This window comes from Heterocephalus glaber, unplaced genomic scaffold (genome assembly GCF_053883595.1).
Source record: "Heterocephalus glaber isolate CG9 unplaced genomic scaffold, H.glaber_assembly_v1.0 deba00001497, whole genome shotgun sequence".
Lineage (NCBI taxonomy): Eukaryota > Metazoa > Chordata > Mammalia > Rodentia > Bathyergidae > Heterocephalus > Heterocephalus glaber.
This window is the reverse complement of record NW_028258320.1, coordinates 39,168,762-39,187,516: the sequence shown is the minus strand read 5'-3', so window position 1 is coordinate 39,187,516 and position 18,755 is coordinate 39,168,762. Positions and strand designations below refer to the sequence as shown.

Sequence of the window (18,755 nt, the reverse complement as noted above, 5' to 3'; positions counted from 1 at the left end):
TGTGACAGGTCAATGGTGTCTGTTCTAGGCTTGTATTCACTCCAGCCATTCCATTTGTGTTCCTGACACTTTCTCTTCCTAGCTTTACAGACTGTGGGTTTGTGAGGTGCCCCTACCCTCCTCCAGAGCTTCCTCTGTCTCTATACCACAGGCTGTGGCAACCACGCAAACTAAAGTGTATCCCTGACCACACTGGCAGATTGGAAAATTGAGCTGTGGATATAGGCAGCTGGACAGGAGTCAAACAGCCTCTGGACTAAACAGTAGCACTTTCAGACCCAGCCTCCTTTAGAAAGCCACACATGCCCAGGCTGGCTTCTCACTGAGTGTAGGAATTCCCATGCTCCTCTCTATCTGAGCTTAAACTTCTCATGGGGGTTTGTGCCGTCTGTGACTGTCTCCCTCTCAGTCACTATGATAGGGTGGCTCCAAGAACCCTGTAGTTGTTCTGTATCTCTATTGGAGATAGCTAAGTTAGTTAGAAATTATTATAAGGCAGTTAGACAAAGCTGGGCCCTCAGCACAGAAAAACAATTGAAGCACGTTCACTGGCTAGCATTATAGAAACTACTACACTAGTGTACTTCCCCTAGGGATGAACAGCAGTGATTGATATTCTAAACAGATATCAATCACCTGGGTGGGGGACCAAGACCTTAACCTATCCTTTCCAGGAAAGGTCCCTGATCCATCCTTTACTGAAAATCTTTGTTCATTCCTTGAATGCTTGCTATATGACTTGCTTCCCCCTTGATCCCCATTTAATCAATATTACCTAAGGGACTATACTTGTTGTAACCTTATTGGTTGATCATAATTTTGTCCCACCTCATACCCACCTTGTGATTTCCCATTGGATCAATATTACCTAAGTGGGCTGGGGATTTAGCTCAGTGGTTCTGGTGCCTGCCTTGCAAGCACAAGGTCCCGAGTTCGATCTCTGGTACCAAAAAAAAAAAAAAATCTGAAGTTAAAAAAGAAAATTACCTAAGTGATGGTACTTGTAATTGTTATGGACATGTGAGTTAGAACAAGTAGATGCGCTACTCTGTGCCAGATTTGAGCTCGTTTATTATAGCTGGCTCCTGAGGGGGACTAGTACCTGGAAAGTTCTCTCCGCAACTGGAAGTGGTTTGATTTCTCCTTTTAAATCATGCTTTCAGTTAGGGAGGGCTCAGGGGAGAGCAAGCGGAATCTTACAAAGGAGAACCATGCCAGGTTGGGGGTAGGGGCACAAGGAAGTTTCACACACTAGGTGAGCTGCAAAATATCCTGCAACTGCAGCAAGTTCTCTGCCAAGCAGGATAGGGGGGTTTTGGGTGCTTTGTCCAAGCCCAAGCACTTTGTGCCAGTCCAGGTACAAAGTGGTGTTGAGCCTCAAGATGGAGTTGGGTTGGCTATCACAGTAATCTTACTAGTTGACTATAGTTTTGTCCCACCTTGAACCCACCTCATCTTATGGCTTTGCTTCATAAACTCCCCCTGGGCAACAGGATCTCCCTTCTGTCTCTCTTAGAAGCTATCTTTCTCTCAAGAACTTTTTCCTACTCTTAACCTCCGTTATTCCTAAAATTCATTCTTCCATTTTAGAGAACATGAACTCAACATTTTGGCTATCTAGCAGGTTTGGGAGTTCTATTAGACAAAATGGCACCCGCTTCTTGTAAACGGGTTGTTTCCCCCCCAGGAAAGTGGAACTGAACTTATCACTCCACCCCGCTACTCATCCTCGAGTAAGTTTAAACTCCATCACCTGCCCCAGCAAAACAACCAATTCTCAACCCCACCATCTCCCACCACACAACCCTTTATAAACCTCACCTGGTTAGTCTCTCACTCTCTCTCCATTGTTTAAGACAGCCCAGCAGCTCCTTCCCGCAATAAAGCCCTGCCTCAGGTGGTCCTGTTTCAGCTCTATTTCTTTCAATATCTATTCCCCCTATATCATCTTGATCTTACACAATCAACCCCTAAACAACCCCTTCCCAAAATGGCTCTATCAAACACTCTCAAATATTGATGGCACTGGATTTCTCCAACTCAGCCCTGACATGTGGAGTCACTTTGAGAGTAAAGCCCCAAGCTGGTTTTGCATTTTACAATAACCGTGGGCTTTTCTTGGGCCTGGTCTTTTGTTTCTCCCTGGAACTGCTGACTCAGTCTGAGCTCATCTTGTGTTTGTGGTGACAGGTCCCTGTGCTGAGAACAAGGATTAATTTTCCAGCCTGCTTTGTTCTTTTCTGTGTCACTCTATTTCTCCAATTTTTCTGTAGTTTTTGCTTTTTCTGTCAGCTCCCTCCTGCTTCGTGGAGATCAACTTCTTTTTTTCTTCGCTAAATTCTCATTTCCCAGATGTCTTCATTCCAGGTCCCAGAGAGACTGTATTTTATCACTGGTCTTTACTCTGACATTTTAAATTCTCCTCACCACATCTAGCTATCTTTCACTGCATACCTTGCACTATTGAAAGATAATGTTGCAAATTATGAATGATAATGTTGCCTATTCCAGTAGGCATTTGATTACTGGCCGGTTACTTTCAATTTATGCAGGTTTGGTTTTATGCTTTGCTAGTGGAGATCTGTAGAAAGCACATCATTTCTCAATCCCTTTGAGTTTGGAAGGACTCATCCTACCAAACTCCATTTCCCTTAAGGATATCCTTGAAGCTTGATTTTAATCTCTAACCTGGACTGAATATTTATTTACAGCATGAGAGTTGAAACAAGAAGGTAGAATGTTGCTTTGTTCAACTTCAGCTGCAAATGTGGGTTAGGCTACTCAAAATTTTTTGCAATTCTATGCATCTTCATAACTATGAGTGCTATGAGTACTAATTTTGAGGTTAGAAGTAAATTTTAGCAAGTAGACAAATTTAATAATGGAATCTGTGAATAAAGATCAACAATAGTTTAAAAACTACATAAGGAAAACATTTTAATGCTCAAAGTGATTGCAGTAGGGTCTTCCTTTGTAATTCAAGCTGGCCCTGAACTATGAAATCCAGGCTGGCCTTGAACTTGCTGTGACACTCCTGCCTCAGCTTCCCAGAGTGCTGGGATTACAGGTGTGTGGCACCACACCCAGCCTTGTTTTGCTTTTTGAGACAGGATCTCACTACATAGTTTAGGCTGCCTTGAACTATCTAGTACAGGCTGGCCTCGAACTCTTGGCAATCCTCCTGCCTCAGCCTACCAAGTGCTGGGATTACGGGCATGCACCACTATGCCTGACACAAAGTGGTTGTTTTAATGTAACTATTTTGGTGGAAAATTTCCTCTAAATATGATTTGTCTCCTAAAGAAGCAAGAATAATTTTTCTTACCTGTTCAGGGTCATCATTATAATAATAAAGTAAGAAGCCAGGCATGGTGGTGCACACCTATAATCCCAGCACTTGGGAGGCTGAGGCAGAAAGATTGCTGTGAGTTCAAGGGTAGCCTGGGTTACACAGTGAGCTCAAGGCTAGTCTCAACTACATAGCAAAACACTGCATAAAAAAATAAAAATAAAATAATAACAAAGTAAGCAATACTATAATCTAATAAAACCTTTAAGGTTTAGATGTACAGATGTATTTTTTAGATTAAAAGCCCCAGTTGTCAATCATTCCTGAGATTTCTGCTTTGTGGTTTTTGCCTTTACTGGTATTTTTTTAGGGGGTACTGGGGATCGAACTCAGGACCTTGCACTTACAAGACAGGTGGCAGAACCACTGAGCTAAATCCCTGGCCCTCTTATTGGTATTTTTAACCATAATACTTATTAGCTGTATAAATTAGCAGAAGTAAACATTATCTGGGCATGGTGGCACACACTTATGATCCCAGCATAGGGAGGTTGAGGCAGGAGATAGCCACAAGTTTGAATCCAGCCTGAACTATATAGTAAGACCCTGTCTCAAAAAAAAGTGAAAGAAAAAAAATAAATATGGGCCTTCATTTTCTCATCTGTAAAATGAAAAAAATGCATTTCTAATTTTAGATCTAAAATTCTATCTGGCACACACTTTGCCAACCCCAAGGCCTGTGTGCTGGCTTGTAGGTGTTTTCTTTTTGTTTTTATTTTGCTTCCTAATTCTTTACTTCTAATCTGTGCCCTGGGAAAATCAGAGATCTCATTTTATTAGATTATTTTATAAAATAAAATACATTCTAACTAAAGAACTGACATCCTGTCTAAATAATGTGCATACATGTTTTGGCAAATATAAGACCTGTATACTCACTTCCTAAATCCTAAATGTAACACAAACAGATATGGAAAATCAGTTGTATATCTTAACATAGCTTAAGAAAAAAGTCACAAAATATGGTTATATTAAATATAAATAAGCAAAAAACTTGATCTATGTCATTATGCACAAAACATAAAAGTAACAGCATCTTTCCTAGGCTCTTCCTTGATACAATAAATCAGATAAGAGAATTATACAAATTGAAAAAAAGCTGTTATAGAAAAGTAGCCGTGTAAAGTACACAAAGAAATCTATTGATTTATTGAATCAAAATTATACTATGTATAAAACAGCCATCTCTATACAGAAGGATGTAATGCATCTTAATGTATAGTTATCTTTAAAAGTCAAATGCAAGTCACAATGATTATGAATATAAAATTTACATTAAGACATTCTCCAAAGGTGATTTATTTGGCTACCCGTGATCGAAGTCGTCGTTTGAGAATCTGGTGATCACTTTCCTTCACTTTCTGGTCCATTAAAATCTGAAATTAACAATTTCATAGTTCTTAAAAAATTACAGGTAAAAATAAAAATATAAGCTTGTTTATAATGAGTGATAATATATGTTCATGTCATTCACTGACACAATAGGTACATTTTTTATTCTCAGACTATAGGTATTCTATCTTCTATAAAAATATATGCAAAAGAAAATAGATTTTGTACAAGCTTCATTCAACACTATTTCATTCTAGAATTAAAGTAACCTACATTCTGTATTAAGGACAAAATAAGCTTGAAATAACTATTAAAATATTTGGACCAAAAAAAATGCCTCGAATCAATGTTAAGAAATGAACTTTTACAGCAATAAGTATATAACTTAGGAAGTAGTTATATACTAAGAAAATAAAAAATTCTTCAGCCAAGGGAGGAATTTATGTACTAATCATAAAAATGGTAAAAGTAAGTACTAACAGTGTGTCCTAATTAACCCTAATTCTTTACCATTTGCCTTCAAGTGCCAATCTCTTATTTGATAGCTGTTGAGAAAAAAGTCTCTCCTAATTTTTCTTGGCCAATTAGTGAAGTTTTTTTCTCTTTAATTACTTTTCTATCATCACTGTCCTCCACTAGGCAAATGCAAGCATGATAGAAAATTAGAACCTTCCCTGTAATAGCACTGACTGTTCTGAGTGAGGAAAATGAGTCATAGAGTCAGGGTGACAGCTACCATTTTTTCTTAATACAATCTGGAAAACTTAGAGGAAAGGTGGGAGGAAATGGCTACATGTCAATTCTATATTTTTGCTAGGTATATTTGTACCCAGATTTGTAAAAGTAAAAACAGATGTTAGAGGCAAATAAATTACTAAATCGTGGTAATTCTATTGTTGGAAATATATTTATCTGATGAGGTTTCAAATACAAATATTTGACATTTATATACATTAATATAGTATTTCTATTTAATTACTATAAGGTTAACATGTCTGAGACCCAAAGTACAATAACATTTAAAGCATGTGTTTTAAGAGATCTGGTCTAAAGAACAGAAATTCAAATCTTGTAATATTGTTAGGAATACTTCAGAATTAAAAAGAACATTAATGAAAAGTGAAATACTAGCTTACCACTTGGCCAGATATATCAATAGGAGATGAAATTTCATTTGTGTATAATTTCCTTTTTGCTCTTTTTGGTTGAGACACATTTTCTTTACTTGCTTCTAGATTTGAATGCTTTGAAGGGCTCATTGTTTCAATTATCTTCTTTGCTAAGAAATAAAAATGTTAATTAACTCCTAAAATAAATAATTTTCAGATTATAAAGGCTAGGAATCATTCATAAAGAACATACACAAATTAAGAAGAAAAACAATGCAACAAAGGCCATAAATAGACAATTGATAAAAAAAATTAAATGCCTAAGAAACACATGAAATAATGATCAACAGCGAGAGTGAGGAAAAGTAAAATAAATAAATAAACTATCCTTTGTATAAATGTTCAACAAAGTAGAAAGGTTTATAGTATAACCAGTAAATTACAATATCACCAGTAAAACTTCAGTATCTTTAATGACTTGGAAAATGTTTACATTATGTTAAACCAGAAAGCTAGATATATGTATAGCAGGTTGTGCATATTAAAAATAAGGTGGTGGGGTTAGTTCAGTACTGGTTCATAAAGATGTACTCCAAGAATTGTGAATCCTTAACTTACAGTTCACACACAGACACACTGACATAAACCATAGAAACCAAACTTAATTTTAAAATTTCATACTTAGCACATTTGCTTAATTTTTCTAATGGATAAGACACTGATTTTAATAGAAAACATATTTCTATCTGGGCTGGAAAAAATTCAGATACATATATTGATGATATATATAAATACTTATGTGTGTATTTATACACAAATACATACTTTTTTAAATAGAAAAAAACTTTAAGGAAAATACTAAATGCAGAGTTTTCTTGTCGAGAGCTTAGCTTGGCTTGAGAGGGCTGAGCTGAGTTTGAAGGAGCTGAGCTCCAGGTATTAGAGTAGCCAAAGACAACAAGCCAAAATAAAAGCAATTCCCAAGACTTTTAAACAATTACTGCAATAGTATAAGCACAAGGCCAGAACTAAGAAAGTACCAACTCCTACCCACCCCCACTTTAGTATTACGCTAAAGAATGGGTGCATGATATGAGGAGATACATCAGCGCAGAAGTATAGTGCCTTCTCATTGCCTAGACAGTCCCAGAAAAAGGCTCTTGAGTTTTATGGACCTCAGGGCTGAAGGTTGGGGAGCAGGATACAAGGAACAGGAGACAAAAGGCTGTGAGTAGAAAAGTACTAAATCACAGTGCAGAAAATGTCAAAGTACTATTTCCTCTCCAAAATAAAGTCTTTGGCAGTGACACCTGGAGAAGACCTCTGCTGAAGCCCCCAAAAAAGAGGCTCTGAAAGGAGGCACCCAAGCTAGAAATGCAGATATGTGTAAGTACATGATTTAGCAAGGAGACCTGAGTCCTCCCTCAAGTACAACTCCTTTCAGAGACTATAATGCATTGGTTTTACACGAAGTCTAGTATATACAGGGAAACTTTTCCCATAAGGTCTCTCACATAATCCTTTGTGATTATCTACAGTGGGGGTTCAAAAAAGCCACATATATGATTTTGACCTAAAGCTAAACTCCTCACTAGTATATGCAGGCCAATGTACTAAGAGAACTGGACATTTTATTCCTAAGGAGCATAATATTCTAGAGAGAAAGACAATAAAACAAAGAATTATAGTTTAAATAAGTGCTAAGACAAAAAATACAGGACTGAATAACAAAGATTAAGTGAAACTAGTGATGAGGATTAGTGATAGGATGATGAAGAAAGGAAGCTGAAAGATAAGGGGACAGCTATGAGAACAGCCAGCATATTTTGTCTTTTTTCCATCCATTTCCAAGTGGCCCACCATATTAGACAGGCACTGCACATACAATCCAAAATGGAAATATCATATATTCCTAGAAATAAGCTTAAAAACCCAAAACCCATGCCAAGTATATTAATGAGGAACCTGTCAAGAAACTGACCCATCAAGTAAGGGAGTCATTACCTTATAGGAACATTCCTTTCCTTGAAAACATTTAATATATGATAATCAATATAATCTAAATACATAATCTTCTAAAATAAGAAGTCCTCTCTTTCCAAATTTAATAGTTTGCTGTTTGTCCTTCCAGATATTTTCCATGTTTATACAAACTATACTTTTAAAAACAGATATTTGACAGGTCTGAAGTTCAAACTTGTGCACTAAAGCATCCTGCAGCAAACTTATAAGAGCAACTCAGGATATTTTCAGTCCTCAAGGGAAATAGTCACCCTTGATAGTTCAAAGTAGCTCATGGTTTCAAAATTACATCACATTACTTTCCTTTTGATGATGGCATATTTTTGCAACCTAGATTTTCAGAAGCTGAATTTTTAGTAGTCATTTGGTTTTAAGTTCTAATGGATGAGGCTGTTAGGGGAGTCTTTGGGTACAGGGGCACAATGAAAATAATTACTGAGACACTGAACCAAAAAAATTTGGAGACTCCTGAAGTAAGTTTTCACAGAAAGTATTTTCATACAACCTACGATTCAACTGTTCCTCTGCTTCTAGTCTCTTTCTCTCCCCAGTCTCCCCATTTTTGGTCTCCAATTCATAATCTTTTTGTCATTCATGAATTCCTACAACCCATTCCTCCACCCACTCTTCTCAAATTGTCCCTCCATAATCTACATGCCAGAACTATACTGCTATCTGGAATTGCATAAAAATTCTTTAAAGGGCCAGGGGTTTAGCTCAGTGGTTTTGCTGCCTGCTGCACAAGCGCAAGGACCCGAGTTTGATCCCCAGTACCAAAAAAAAAAAAAAATTCTATAAACTTTTCTGTTTAACTGTGTTAAAACCATTCCCTCTGGTAGATGTGTATGCGTGTATGTATGTGCATGTCATATATCTTAATATATACATAGATATATGTCAACATTATACTATAAAGAAAAAAGAAAAAACAGCATATTTGCAAATTCAACAGACATTTACAGAAATATATAATATTTTCAATATTACAGATGGGTAGGTAATGTATGCATATGCACAGAATACAAATAGTAGAAAAATGTACCATAATATTAACAGTGATTAGTAATATATAACACTAAATTATAAATTTTATTTCCTCCAATCTTCTCAAAGCCTTCTAATTAGAATAGTTTTCTCCACTGCAATATTAGCATACCACTTTGCTTACACCTATATTATATTAAGCAGCTTACTCTATCTAGATAAATTACTTAAATATAAACTTTTCTCCTCTAATATGCAGTCAATTCCTAGGCACATCATCTTTTCATCTATTTCTTCTTAGAGTATTTAATATAGGACAATGCCTGTTTAAAGCATAATTAATATTCAATGAACTAAACATCTGAGTCTATGCACCAATCAAGTTTTAGAAAGTACCCTACTATCTGGCATAAAAAGTCCTTTGATTAATTTTCTACAAACCTTTTGATTGAAGAATTGTTGGAGAATGTTGTAAAAAGTCTCCAAATTTCTGTAGCGTCCCTTCTTTTTTCTTAGAGGCCAAGTTTGCGCTAATTGTGGGTGCCTGACTTCGCAAAGAGTATGTTTTCTTAGATGATAAATGTGCAGAAACCTAGTAAACAAACATCTTTTGTTATTGTTGAGAAATATTAGAAGGAAATAGTTATGGCCATGGTTAAATTAAAGAGACCAGAGACAGGTATGAATTATTCGATAAGGAACTCAGGACTAACTATATGCAGAGAAGAGATGAAAGTGTTAAGCCTAAGCCAAAGTAAAGCCAGAAGTAAATACAAGAAGTGCCTTCTAATGGCCAAATATTACAGGTTATATTCTAAGCTAAATTAGATGAATGAGAAATGGAAGCTATAGTCAGGTACAACTGGATTTTTGGATAATTACTAATCAGATTTGACATCTTAATTTCCAGCTTCTACTTTATAAATGTAAGTTATGGAAATGGTCAATTTTGGACAAATTAAAAGACAAACCTTTTTGTCAGAAGAATGTCCAGTCTCTGAAATAGGGAACTTAGAATTTGCTCTGGGTGTAGCATTCTTCTTATTTTCACATTTCACCAAGTCCTAAAAATAATGAATTTCAGAACGAGTTAATTTTTGGATAAGACTTCCTCAAAATGAAAAAAGAAAAATTTGTAAAATGCTATGTATCATTTGTAACCATGGTCCTGTAACTGGGGATAATTCTGGCCTCAGGGGATACTGGCAATGTCTGGAGATATTTTTGGTTGTCTTTGCCAAAAAGGAGAATGTTATTTGCAACTAGAGGGTAGAACCAAAATGCTTCTAAACACCTCTAAATTTGCAAGACAGCCCACAACAATGAAGTATCCACCCCAAAATGTCAATGGTGCTAAGGTTGACAAATTCTGACTGCAGGTATGAATTTTTCACACACATCATAAATAATGAAGTAATATAAGCTAAATGAAAAACCTAGAAGAGTAATAGGTTTTATTTCAATCTCATCTTTATAATAAAGCATATCCTTTTCTAACTCTCAAATCATACAGGACCTCTCACTGAAATCTGGCGACATCAAAAACAAAACAAACTTCACAAAAGAAAAATGTGAAAATTAATTATAATCTTTCTTCTTTACTAAATAGGCATGGCATCTTATTCTTCATTTTCCCATATAATCTCACACAGGATAAAACCTTTTTGCATGTATACTCACTAAATTTAATTGATGTGAATCCTAGTTGTACCAAAGAATACAAGCATAGGCAGTGGGGGAAGGAAGGGGGAGGAAGACAGGCAGAGAAATCATGACTGAACAGTCAGAATCTAAGTTACAAAGTAGAAGGCATAAAGGTCATAAGAAGCAGACCCCATGAAAGGGGAAAGACTGACAGTAATCATGAGAGACAAATGAAGAAAGACTAAGGGCTAGGCCATCACAAATTCGAAGTATTCATTGGATTTATGTGATTTACTAGATTAAAATATAGCATTATATAAATAACTTTCACATAGGCAACTTATTATAGCAGTGAAGACTGTTAAAAAAATCAGTTTAAAAATTTAAGTTTCTACATATTATAAGAATCTGTAAAACTTCCCTGAGATACATCTGAAAGGTACAAACCAGTAGCAAATTTAATAAAATATTTGTATTTTAACACTCTAGTACTATACTCAAATTTCCCTTTTCTCTTAGAAAAAAATGGATAGAGGAAAAGTCAAGTTAACATAGATGATGATGTAATTAGTGTTTTAATGACATTTAAACTGTAATAAACATAAATTAAATAACTAGAACAAAAGCAGCTAATAAAACATTACAAAACAATCTCTAAAGGTGTACATGTAGCAGGAAAGCTACAATAATATTCATCAGCAAATTTAATACCTTACTGAGAACCTCAGGAGTATAGTTAATACTGTTTCTGTTCTTCCACTAGCTTGAAAATATACTACTCTTTAAAGGAATAAAAGAAAGTCGAAAAAAGTTATTTTGCTAGAAAAATTATAATTAAATTTAAAACAAGTTACTTTAAAAATAAATGTTATCATTTATTATTTATTTACCACCTATACAGCAATAGCTGATAAAAAGCATATATGACTCACCAGAAAGCTTATTTGACATACCAGATCTGCATGACTAAGGCAGAGTAAAAGGTTTGGCATCCCTACCATCAAGGGGCTACAAAAAGAGTGAGCAAATTGGTTTTAGGCAACCATTACATTGAAGCCCAAATTTTAAATTTGGCTGATGGAAAAACATTTTGTTTTCCAAAACTTTCTATGTCATAGAGTTCTAAAACTTTAATTAAATGACAAAAACTATATACTCAACAAGTTCGTCATTTCAGTTTCTATAATTTCTTTATCAATCTTTTTCATCTTCCACTGGAGGGAAAATGAAAATGTGTTTGAACTACACTAGTACACAGAAACAGTTCTCCAGCAAAATTCACTATAATTGACTTATTATAATTTAAATGAAACAAAGGATAAGCTATGTATTAATGTATTATTTTAATACCCATAGCTTCTTGCCCGAGGACTATTAAGCCATAGTATCATTCTTAAAGGGTATAAAATATGCCTCAAATAATGACTTTAATCTCCTTACTAATAGGAAAGCAGTATAGCAGAGCTTAACTATATATATTATAACTGAGCTTAATGGTAGTAAGGTTTGCTTGTTAACTTTACTCATTAGTTAAGAATTTACCTCCTCCATTTCACTACTCTTCCTCTTCCGGGCCTTAGAAATCTTAACTGTCACTGGAGTGGTACAACCAGGGTGTTTCACTGCCATTTTGTTTGGCTGTAAAGGTGTAAACTGAATCTCTAATTCAGGCTTTGGAAATCGAGTACTTTGTTCATTTTCTGTTGACACTTCACAAGAATCAAGAACTACTGATCCATCCTACAACAAAATTAAAAAAGAATTATTTATAGAATATGAATTTAAAAACTACAAATTATCTCAAACACCTACTATAGACAATAAACTTGAAAAGATGAAGTGTGATGGGCCACAGCGAATACAGCAAGCTTGGGTTATCATCTACGAATCTCCAGGTTTATATAAGGCATGTAAAAATTAGGGGAAAATTGGAGGTGTTGCTTAGTTGAGTGTGTGCATAGCATATATGAGGTCTTGGGTTCAATCTTTTGCACTGACAAAAAATTGGAGGAAACAAATTAACATTTCCCTACTTATGTGACAAGATTACCTATACCATTTGTTTAAAAGATTACTAGATCTTACCTGAACTTATTGTGTCAGAAGTCTCTAAGAGTCTGGGATTTTTAACAAGTACTCCAGTAATAGTAGATTTAAAGCTAGCTTTAAATTTTTTGCTTTTTTTTTTCATTGAGAAAAAGTGTCTCTCACTTCCCTCTCCTTGAATCTGGGTTGGCCTTAATGACTTTCATGACCAATAAGATGCAGCAGTAACATTATATTTCTCTAAGGCTCAATCATAAGAAAACTGCATCCCTCATTCTATCCTCCAGTAACACTAACTTTCAAAATACTGCTCCTTAAAATCTATTAGGAGAATCTAGCTAATGTGCGGAGAACCCAAGGCCACAGACACAGGCCATGTGTAAGTTCAGTGGAAATCCAAGAATCAACTCTATAGCTATGCAAATGAATCATTTTGGACTTTCAGCCTAGTTAAACATGTTAATTTCATGAAAGCATGAAAAAAGTATACAAAAGAGCATGACCATATAATTTACCTCAAATTGTGAAATACACAGTAACTGCCAGAATAAGAAATTGTATCTATGTCTTAAGATAACACATATACATTTATGGAGAAAGAAATGCTCACCATATGTGACTAACCATGTAATCAAGAGTTAAACCTTGTTTACGGATCAATTTTTAAATCTTTCCACAAACTTTATGATTTGTATTAGCCACTAAAATAAATACTAATTATATGAAATTCTATTAAGAAGCAGCAAGGAGGGCCAGGGATTTAGCTCAGAGGTTCCGCTGCCTGCCCTGCAAGCGCAAGGACCTGAGTTCTATCCCCGGTACCAAAAAAAAAGGAAACAGCAAGGAAAGGTGAAAAATAAAAGGAATGGTTCATATAATTTTCCCAGATTAAAATGCCTTTCCCTTCCCATTTATTGGCAAGCTTCCAGTATGATACTAGCTGCTCTTACCCATATCCTTAGTCTTCCTTGGAACACTCAATTCATGGTTCTATTATACTACATAGCACATAAGGTGAGGTCAAACAAATTAATAACTTGTATGTCTTACTAGGTTCCTTACTCCTGGAGAAAAGCAATCACATCTCATTTGTTTCTATATTTAGTACCAGTGCTTAGGAAAGTTCCCAACACTGAATGTTCCCAATATATATGTGTTTAAAACATAAATTTAAAAAGTAATTTTATTTTCAAAACTTTTAAGTGACAGAGCCAGGTGTGGTGGCACATGCCTATAATTCCAGCACTCGGGAGGCTGAGGCAGGAAGATCATCGTAAATTCGAGGCCAGGCTGGGCTACATAGTGAGTTCAGGGCCAGCCTGAACTACAAAGGGAGATCCTGCCTCAAAAAACCAAAAACCAAACAAACAAACAAACAAACAAAAAGAAAACCCTTTTAAGTGACATAGAATTTTAAACTATTTCATATTCAATCTAAGAACCCTTATATTATTCAAAGTCATTCATAGAAACCTAGATCATCCTAGATCAACCATAATCATCCTCATTTTCTTTTGTGGGCTTTTCTTTTCTTTTGAGCAGCCAAAAAGTCATGGTTTATTATATCTGAAGAAAATTTCATAATTTAAACACAACCAAACTGTACATTTTACAAATCACATTCTATTTGTAAACAGTTAAAAGCCACTGACTTCTTTTGCATCTTAGGACACAAACAGTTACAATTAAGGCAATGAAATGATGGCAAATTCTGTACTGTTAAAATTTTTACCCTTGTTTAGTCTCTTCTTGGACTAAGCAAGCATTATAATACCATTTGTGAGTAACGAAAGGGGGAGGAAAGAAATTTAAAAATGGTGTAACTTGTTAGTTTGCAACATTTAAATTTTTCTTTATATAACAAACAACTCTGTAAGCCCAATACTTTGGTTACAGTATGCATAGTTACTGATTTCGGCTTTAAGGTACAACAGTTAGACATTAACACAGTCACAAGAGCAGGAACACAGAGAGCCACTTGATGGGTTACCAAAAACTATTACCTACTGATTATTAGCAAACCATCATCACTCACTAATAAAGAGACAGCGTCTGAAAGCAGAACATTAAACTCCAGCTTTAAGCGTTTTGTTTTGGTGGGATTTTCTATTTCTGACCATCAAGTTTGTTTATATTAACAGGCACACTATTTTTAAAAGGAGACAAACGTCATTTGGGGATCTAATCTTCCAAAAAAATTCTACTTCTCAAAAGCTTCCAGTTTTCCTTCACATCGCCAAAAGCACATCTAGCTAATTATGTAGTGAGATACCTCTAACTACTGATAAAACTTGCAAGTGCTACTTAGTGTGTAAAGGGAGAAAAAAGTGAAGTGTGTTACCAAATACTCACCTCCACTACACTCCTGGAAATTTCAAAACTTGTTGATTGAGGTTCATTTTCAACCATGGCAGGATCTGTTGAACTAGTGTATCTGGGTTTGATGACTATGCTTTGTTTTTCCTAAAATAAGAAAATATTGAAGAAGTCATTTTAACCTGGGTATATATTAAAACATCTCAAATAAAGAATATAAAATTAAGATTTACACAGACCAAACAGGAGAAATAATTAAAGACGTTTTCAATGACTATGTATACCTCCCTCCACTTCTGCTCCACCCTCACAGACTTAGGAAAAGCTGGGCAACTCTTCACTTCTGAGTTGATCAAAGAAGAAATCCGAAAGATTACTTTCAAGATCCAAAGTGTTTACATACAACCTCTTATTTTCTTTTCCTTGTAACTCTCAAATTAGATTTGACAAAAGTCATTATTCCTACTTCTCAGATGAAGAAAAAGAGACATGGTCAAGTCTGTACTGAATTGAAACTTTAAATTCTCAACTGCTTTTCATAATACAATTTTGAAAAACTAGACATTTCCTAGGAATGTAATCATTTAAGTAAGGCTTAGGAATAGAATCTATCTTATGGGAAAATAGGATGGAGAGTGTCCTTCAGGAAAATTTGGTTATCATTATGGCTTTAAGACCTTAAGGCCATAATGATAAGACCATAATGATGACTAAATCTTCTCTTGAAAGATGATCTTCATCTTATTTTCCCATATTGTAGGTTCCCTTCCTAAATCCTACTGAAGTGATTTATAAAGAAATATCAGCCTACATTTTAAACTTGATAAATTCAAACATAGATATTCTTATCATAGCCATCAAAATCAAGTCAAATATACCCTTCCTATCACCTACCCATTGTTGCCAAATAATGGGAAAAGAAATTAGCATGTCTGGATTTCACTATAATAAAAACTGTTAATTATTTAAAAAATGCTCTTGATTAATTTCTTAACTCTATTATGAAGACATTGTTAAGAGTTTCAAAGGTTAAGTAATTTTCCTCAAAGGTCCCAAACCATGGTGACAGTAGTTGACACCCAGTGCTTTTTAAAAACATTTCTCTCAGAACCACTCAATCTTTTAATGCCTCATATATACACACCCCAACACACCCACACATTCTTCCCTTGTTAGTCACATTTCTAGAACAATAGATAGTTAAGTGCTGATCATTTATTCCATAAAGACCAACTTCAGATATACTCTGACTGTATTCACTGGGATGCAACTATTTGTGAAAGTCAATCCTGTCTTCATTCAGGACTCCTAATGCCAAGGTACTATTACAAAAGTAACTGCTCGAACAACTCATGATCTCCCCCACTGTACTTACTTTCAAATTAATCTGTACCTTCATACAATAAACTTAAGGGTGAATCCAAATATTAAAGTATTACTAAGAATTCATATAAAATCACATTCCCACACATTAAAGACAGATTAGAGAAAAAGTCATCAATTGTTGATTTTCTAATTGCTCTACTTAGGACAGTGATGGCAAACCTAAAGATCTTTCAGTGATAACAGCCAGTTGTGGCATGCATGCCATAGGTTTGCCACCACTGACCTAGGAGGTATGACCAAATATTAGAGAAAGTGATATGCCTCAGTCATGACAAATAATAATAAATAAATGATAAATACAAACAAAAGACAGAATAGTTATTCTGAAACAAACTCTGAAAACTCAAAATTCATGAGCAGTATTTAAATTTTTCAAACTCTGATGCTTCTATGGTCTACTGAGTTAACTGAATTGAATGTCAACTAATTTTGAAAAATCCTATGTTCAATAAATAGCATAGAAAGAAAAAAATCTCTACTTACTGTTTCAGAATCCTCTGATGTGCTCTTCTTTAACTGTTCAATTTCATTATCTTTCTGTATATTACTGGAGATCAGTGTTTTCAGTTGTATTTCTAAAGCAGCAACCAACTGATCTCGTTCTTCTCTCCACTTCTGAAGGTCACTATTTTTCTCTGCTAGCTGTGCTGTCAGTACTTCCTAACCAATAGAGAAAATATTAGAATAAACCCTAAAGTGATGAATCTAGAATATTTACAAATATTTATTACACATAATACCACAAATGTAACTATGAACAAGATACATAACAAACTATGTATTCAAGTACAGATAAAGTATTTCCCTATTAAGGAAAACACATAATACCATTACATACGTTAAATGTTCACATGCTATATTTATTCCTATACTACCTCACTCAAAAAAAAAATTAGCTTACTGGACATTTCTTTCAATAAACAATTACAGCTATACCTTTTAAATTAACACCAGCATTTCCATCAATATTTGGGAAATGAGAGGACAAAACTCTAGTGAAATAAATGGCAAACCTAATAGTAATAAATAAAAAAAAAGAAAAACCAGTATCATGGGTTCAAAAATCATAATACTTACTAGTAAATTAAAGAAGATACATATAAAATTTTGAAAAGCTACAAAACACTGCTGAAAGATTAAAGACACCTAAATAAGTAGAGAGATAATCTGTGTTCAATGAGCAAAAGACTCAACATTGTTAAGATATCATTTCTCAGAAATAAACTATACAGTCAAGGCAATTAAAAATCAGAACTCAGGAACATGTGCATGTGTACAGGTATAGAAGAACTAATTCAAAAAGTTATATAGGAATGTAAATGTCTAAAATAGCTGAAATTATTTTGAAAATGAAGAACAAAGTAAAAGCAATCAACTATGTCATTTCAACCATACTACTGTTTAATAATCAAGACAGTGTGAATACAGTATAAAGATAAAGACATCAATGAAGGGCCGGGGATTTAGCTCAGTGGTTCCGCCGGCTGCCGTGCAAGCGGAAGGACCCAAGTTCGATCCCCGGTACCCAAAAAAAAAAGAAATCAATGAAGCAGAAGAGGGTCCACAAACGTATGGTCAATTAACATTCTACAAAAATGTCAAAGAAATTCTACAAAGAAAAGACATTCTTTTTAACAAATGGTGCTAAAAGAACCGAATAATCAAATTAAAAAAATTAATTCCAACCGTACTCATACACCATATACAAAAAGTATTCATTGGACAAATGATTTAAGACAAAAGTGACTCAACAGCAGGGAACAAAGAGTCTCTTCAATAAATATTATGAGGTCAGTTGGTAATCCACATCAAAACTAACACAAGGTAACATACATACACTATCATCAAGGAAATTCTACTCTTAGATACACATGCAACAGAAATATATGCACATGTGCACCAAGAAAAATACAAAAAACATTTGTGGAGAATTTACTAATAGCAAAACACAGAAAACCCAAATATTGTCAATATTAGGTATGTTCATACACAAATATTTAGCAAAGAAAACAGACTAACTTTGGCTACATGCAACATGCATAACTCACAAAAACAATACTGAATCAAAGAAGTCAGATACAAACAAATGCATTCCTATTTATATAAAATTAAAAAATGAACAAAACTAAAATATAATATTAAAAGATATAACAGTTATTCTCATCAGGAAAGAGGGAGAACATGGGGCCCCTGGAGTAATGATTATAAAGAAACATAGTGAAAAAAAGCAAGCCAGCTTTCCCTAGCACTTGAAACTCAAAGTAAGTCAGGTACAGTAGTATGTCTATAATCCCAGGTTCCAAAGAAGCTGAAGTAGAGATGAGAGAGACAGAAAGAGAGAGAGAGAGAGAGAGAGAGAGAGAGAGAGACAGAGAATATGAATTCAAGTGGGTATACTTGCTGACATCGCTTCCAGAGGAATAAATGACTAGGAAAAAAGTGGCATCCTTCCTGGTTTAGAATGGGTGCAACTATGAAAGCCAACAGATTTTCACTTCCTGCCTCTTACTAATGGCCAGGATGGTTCAATGGACTGCAGGATAGGAATAAAAAGCCAGAAGCAACCC

General features: G+C 34.8%; 1 protein-coding gene across 3 annotated transcripts in view; it reads right to left on the bottom strand.

Annotated features, from left to right (window-relative positions):
- Positions 1-3,535: 3,535 nt before the first annotated feature.
- The window catches only part of Kif20b (kinesin family member 20B), a 59,553-nt gene continuing 44,333 nt past the window's right edge, over positions 3,536-18,755 (bottom strand). For all 3 annotated transcript variants that reach the window (XM_013069828.3, XM_021253027.2, XM_087184886.1), the window contains exons 26-32: positions 16,672-16,848; positions 14,839-14,949; positions 11,983-12,180; positions 9,768-9,860; positions 9,238-9,388; positions 5,818-5,960; positions 3,536-4,725 (exon numbers count right to left, since the gene is read on the bottom strand). In XM_013069828.3, the coding sequence (XP_012925282.2) occupies positions 4,648-4,725; positions 5,818-5,960; positions 9,238-9,388; positions 9,768-9,860; positions 11,983-12,180; positions 14,839-14,949; positions 16,672-16,848 (951 nt within the window). In that variant the 3' untranslated portion in view covers positions 3,536-4,647. The remainder of the gene's footprint in view (positions 4,726-5,817; positions 5,961-9,237; positions 9,389-9,767; positions 9,861-11,982; positions 12,181-14,838; positions 14,950-16,671; positions 16,849-18,755) is intronic.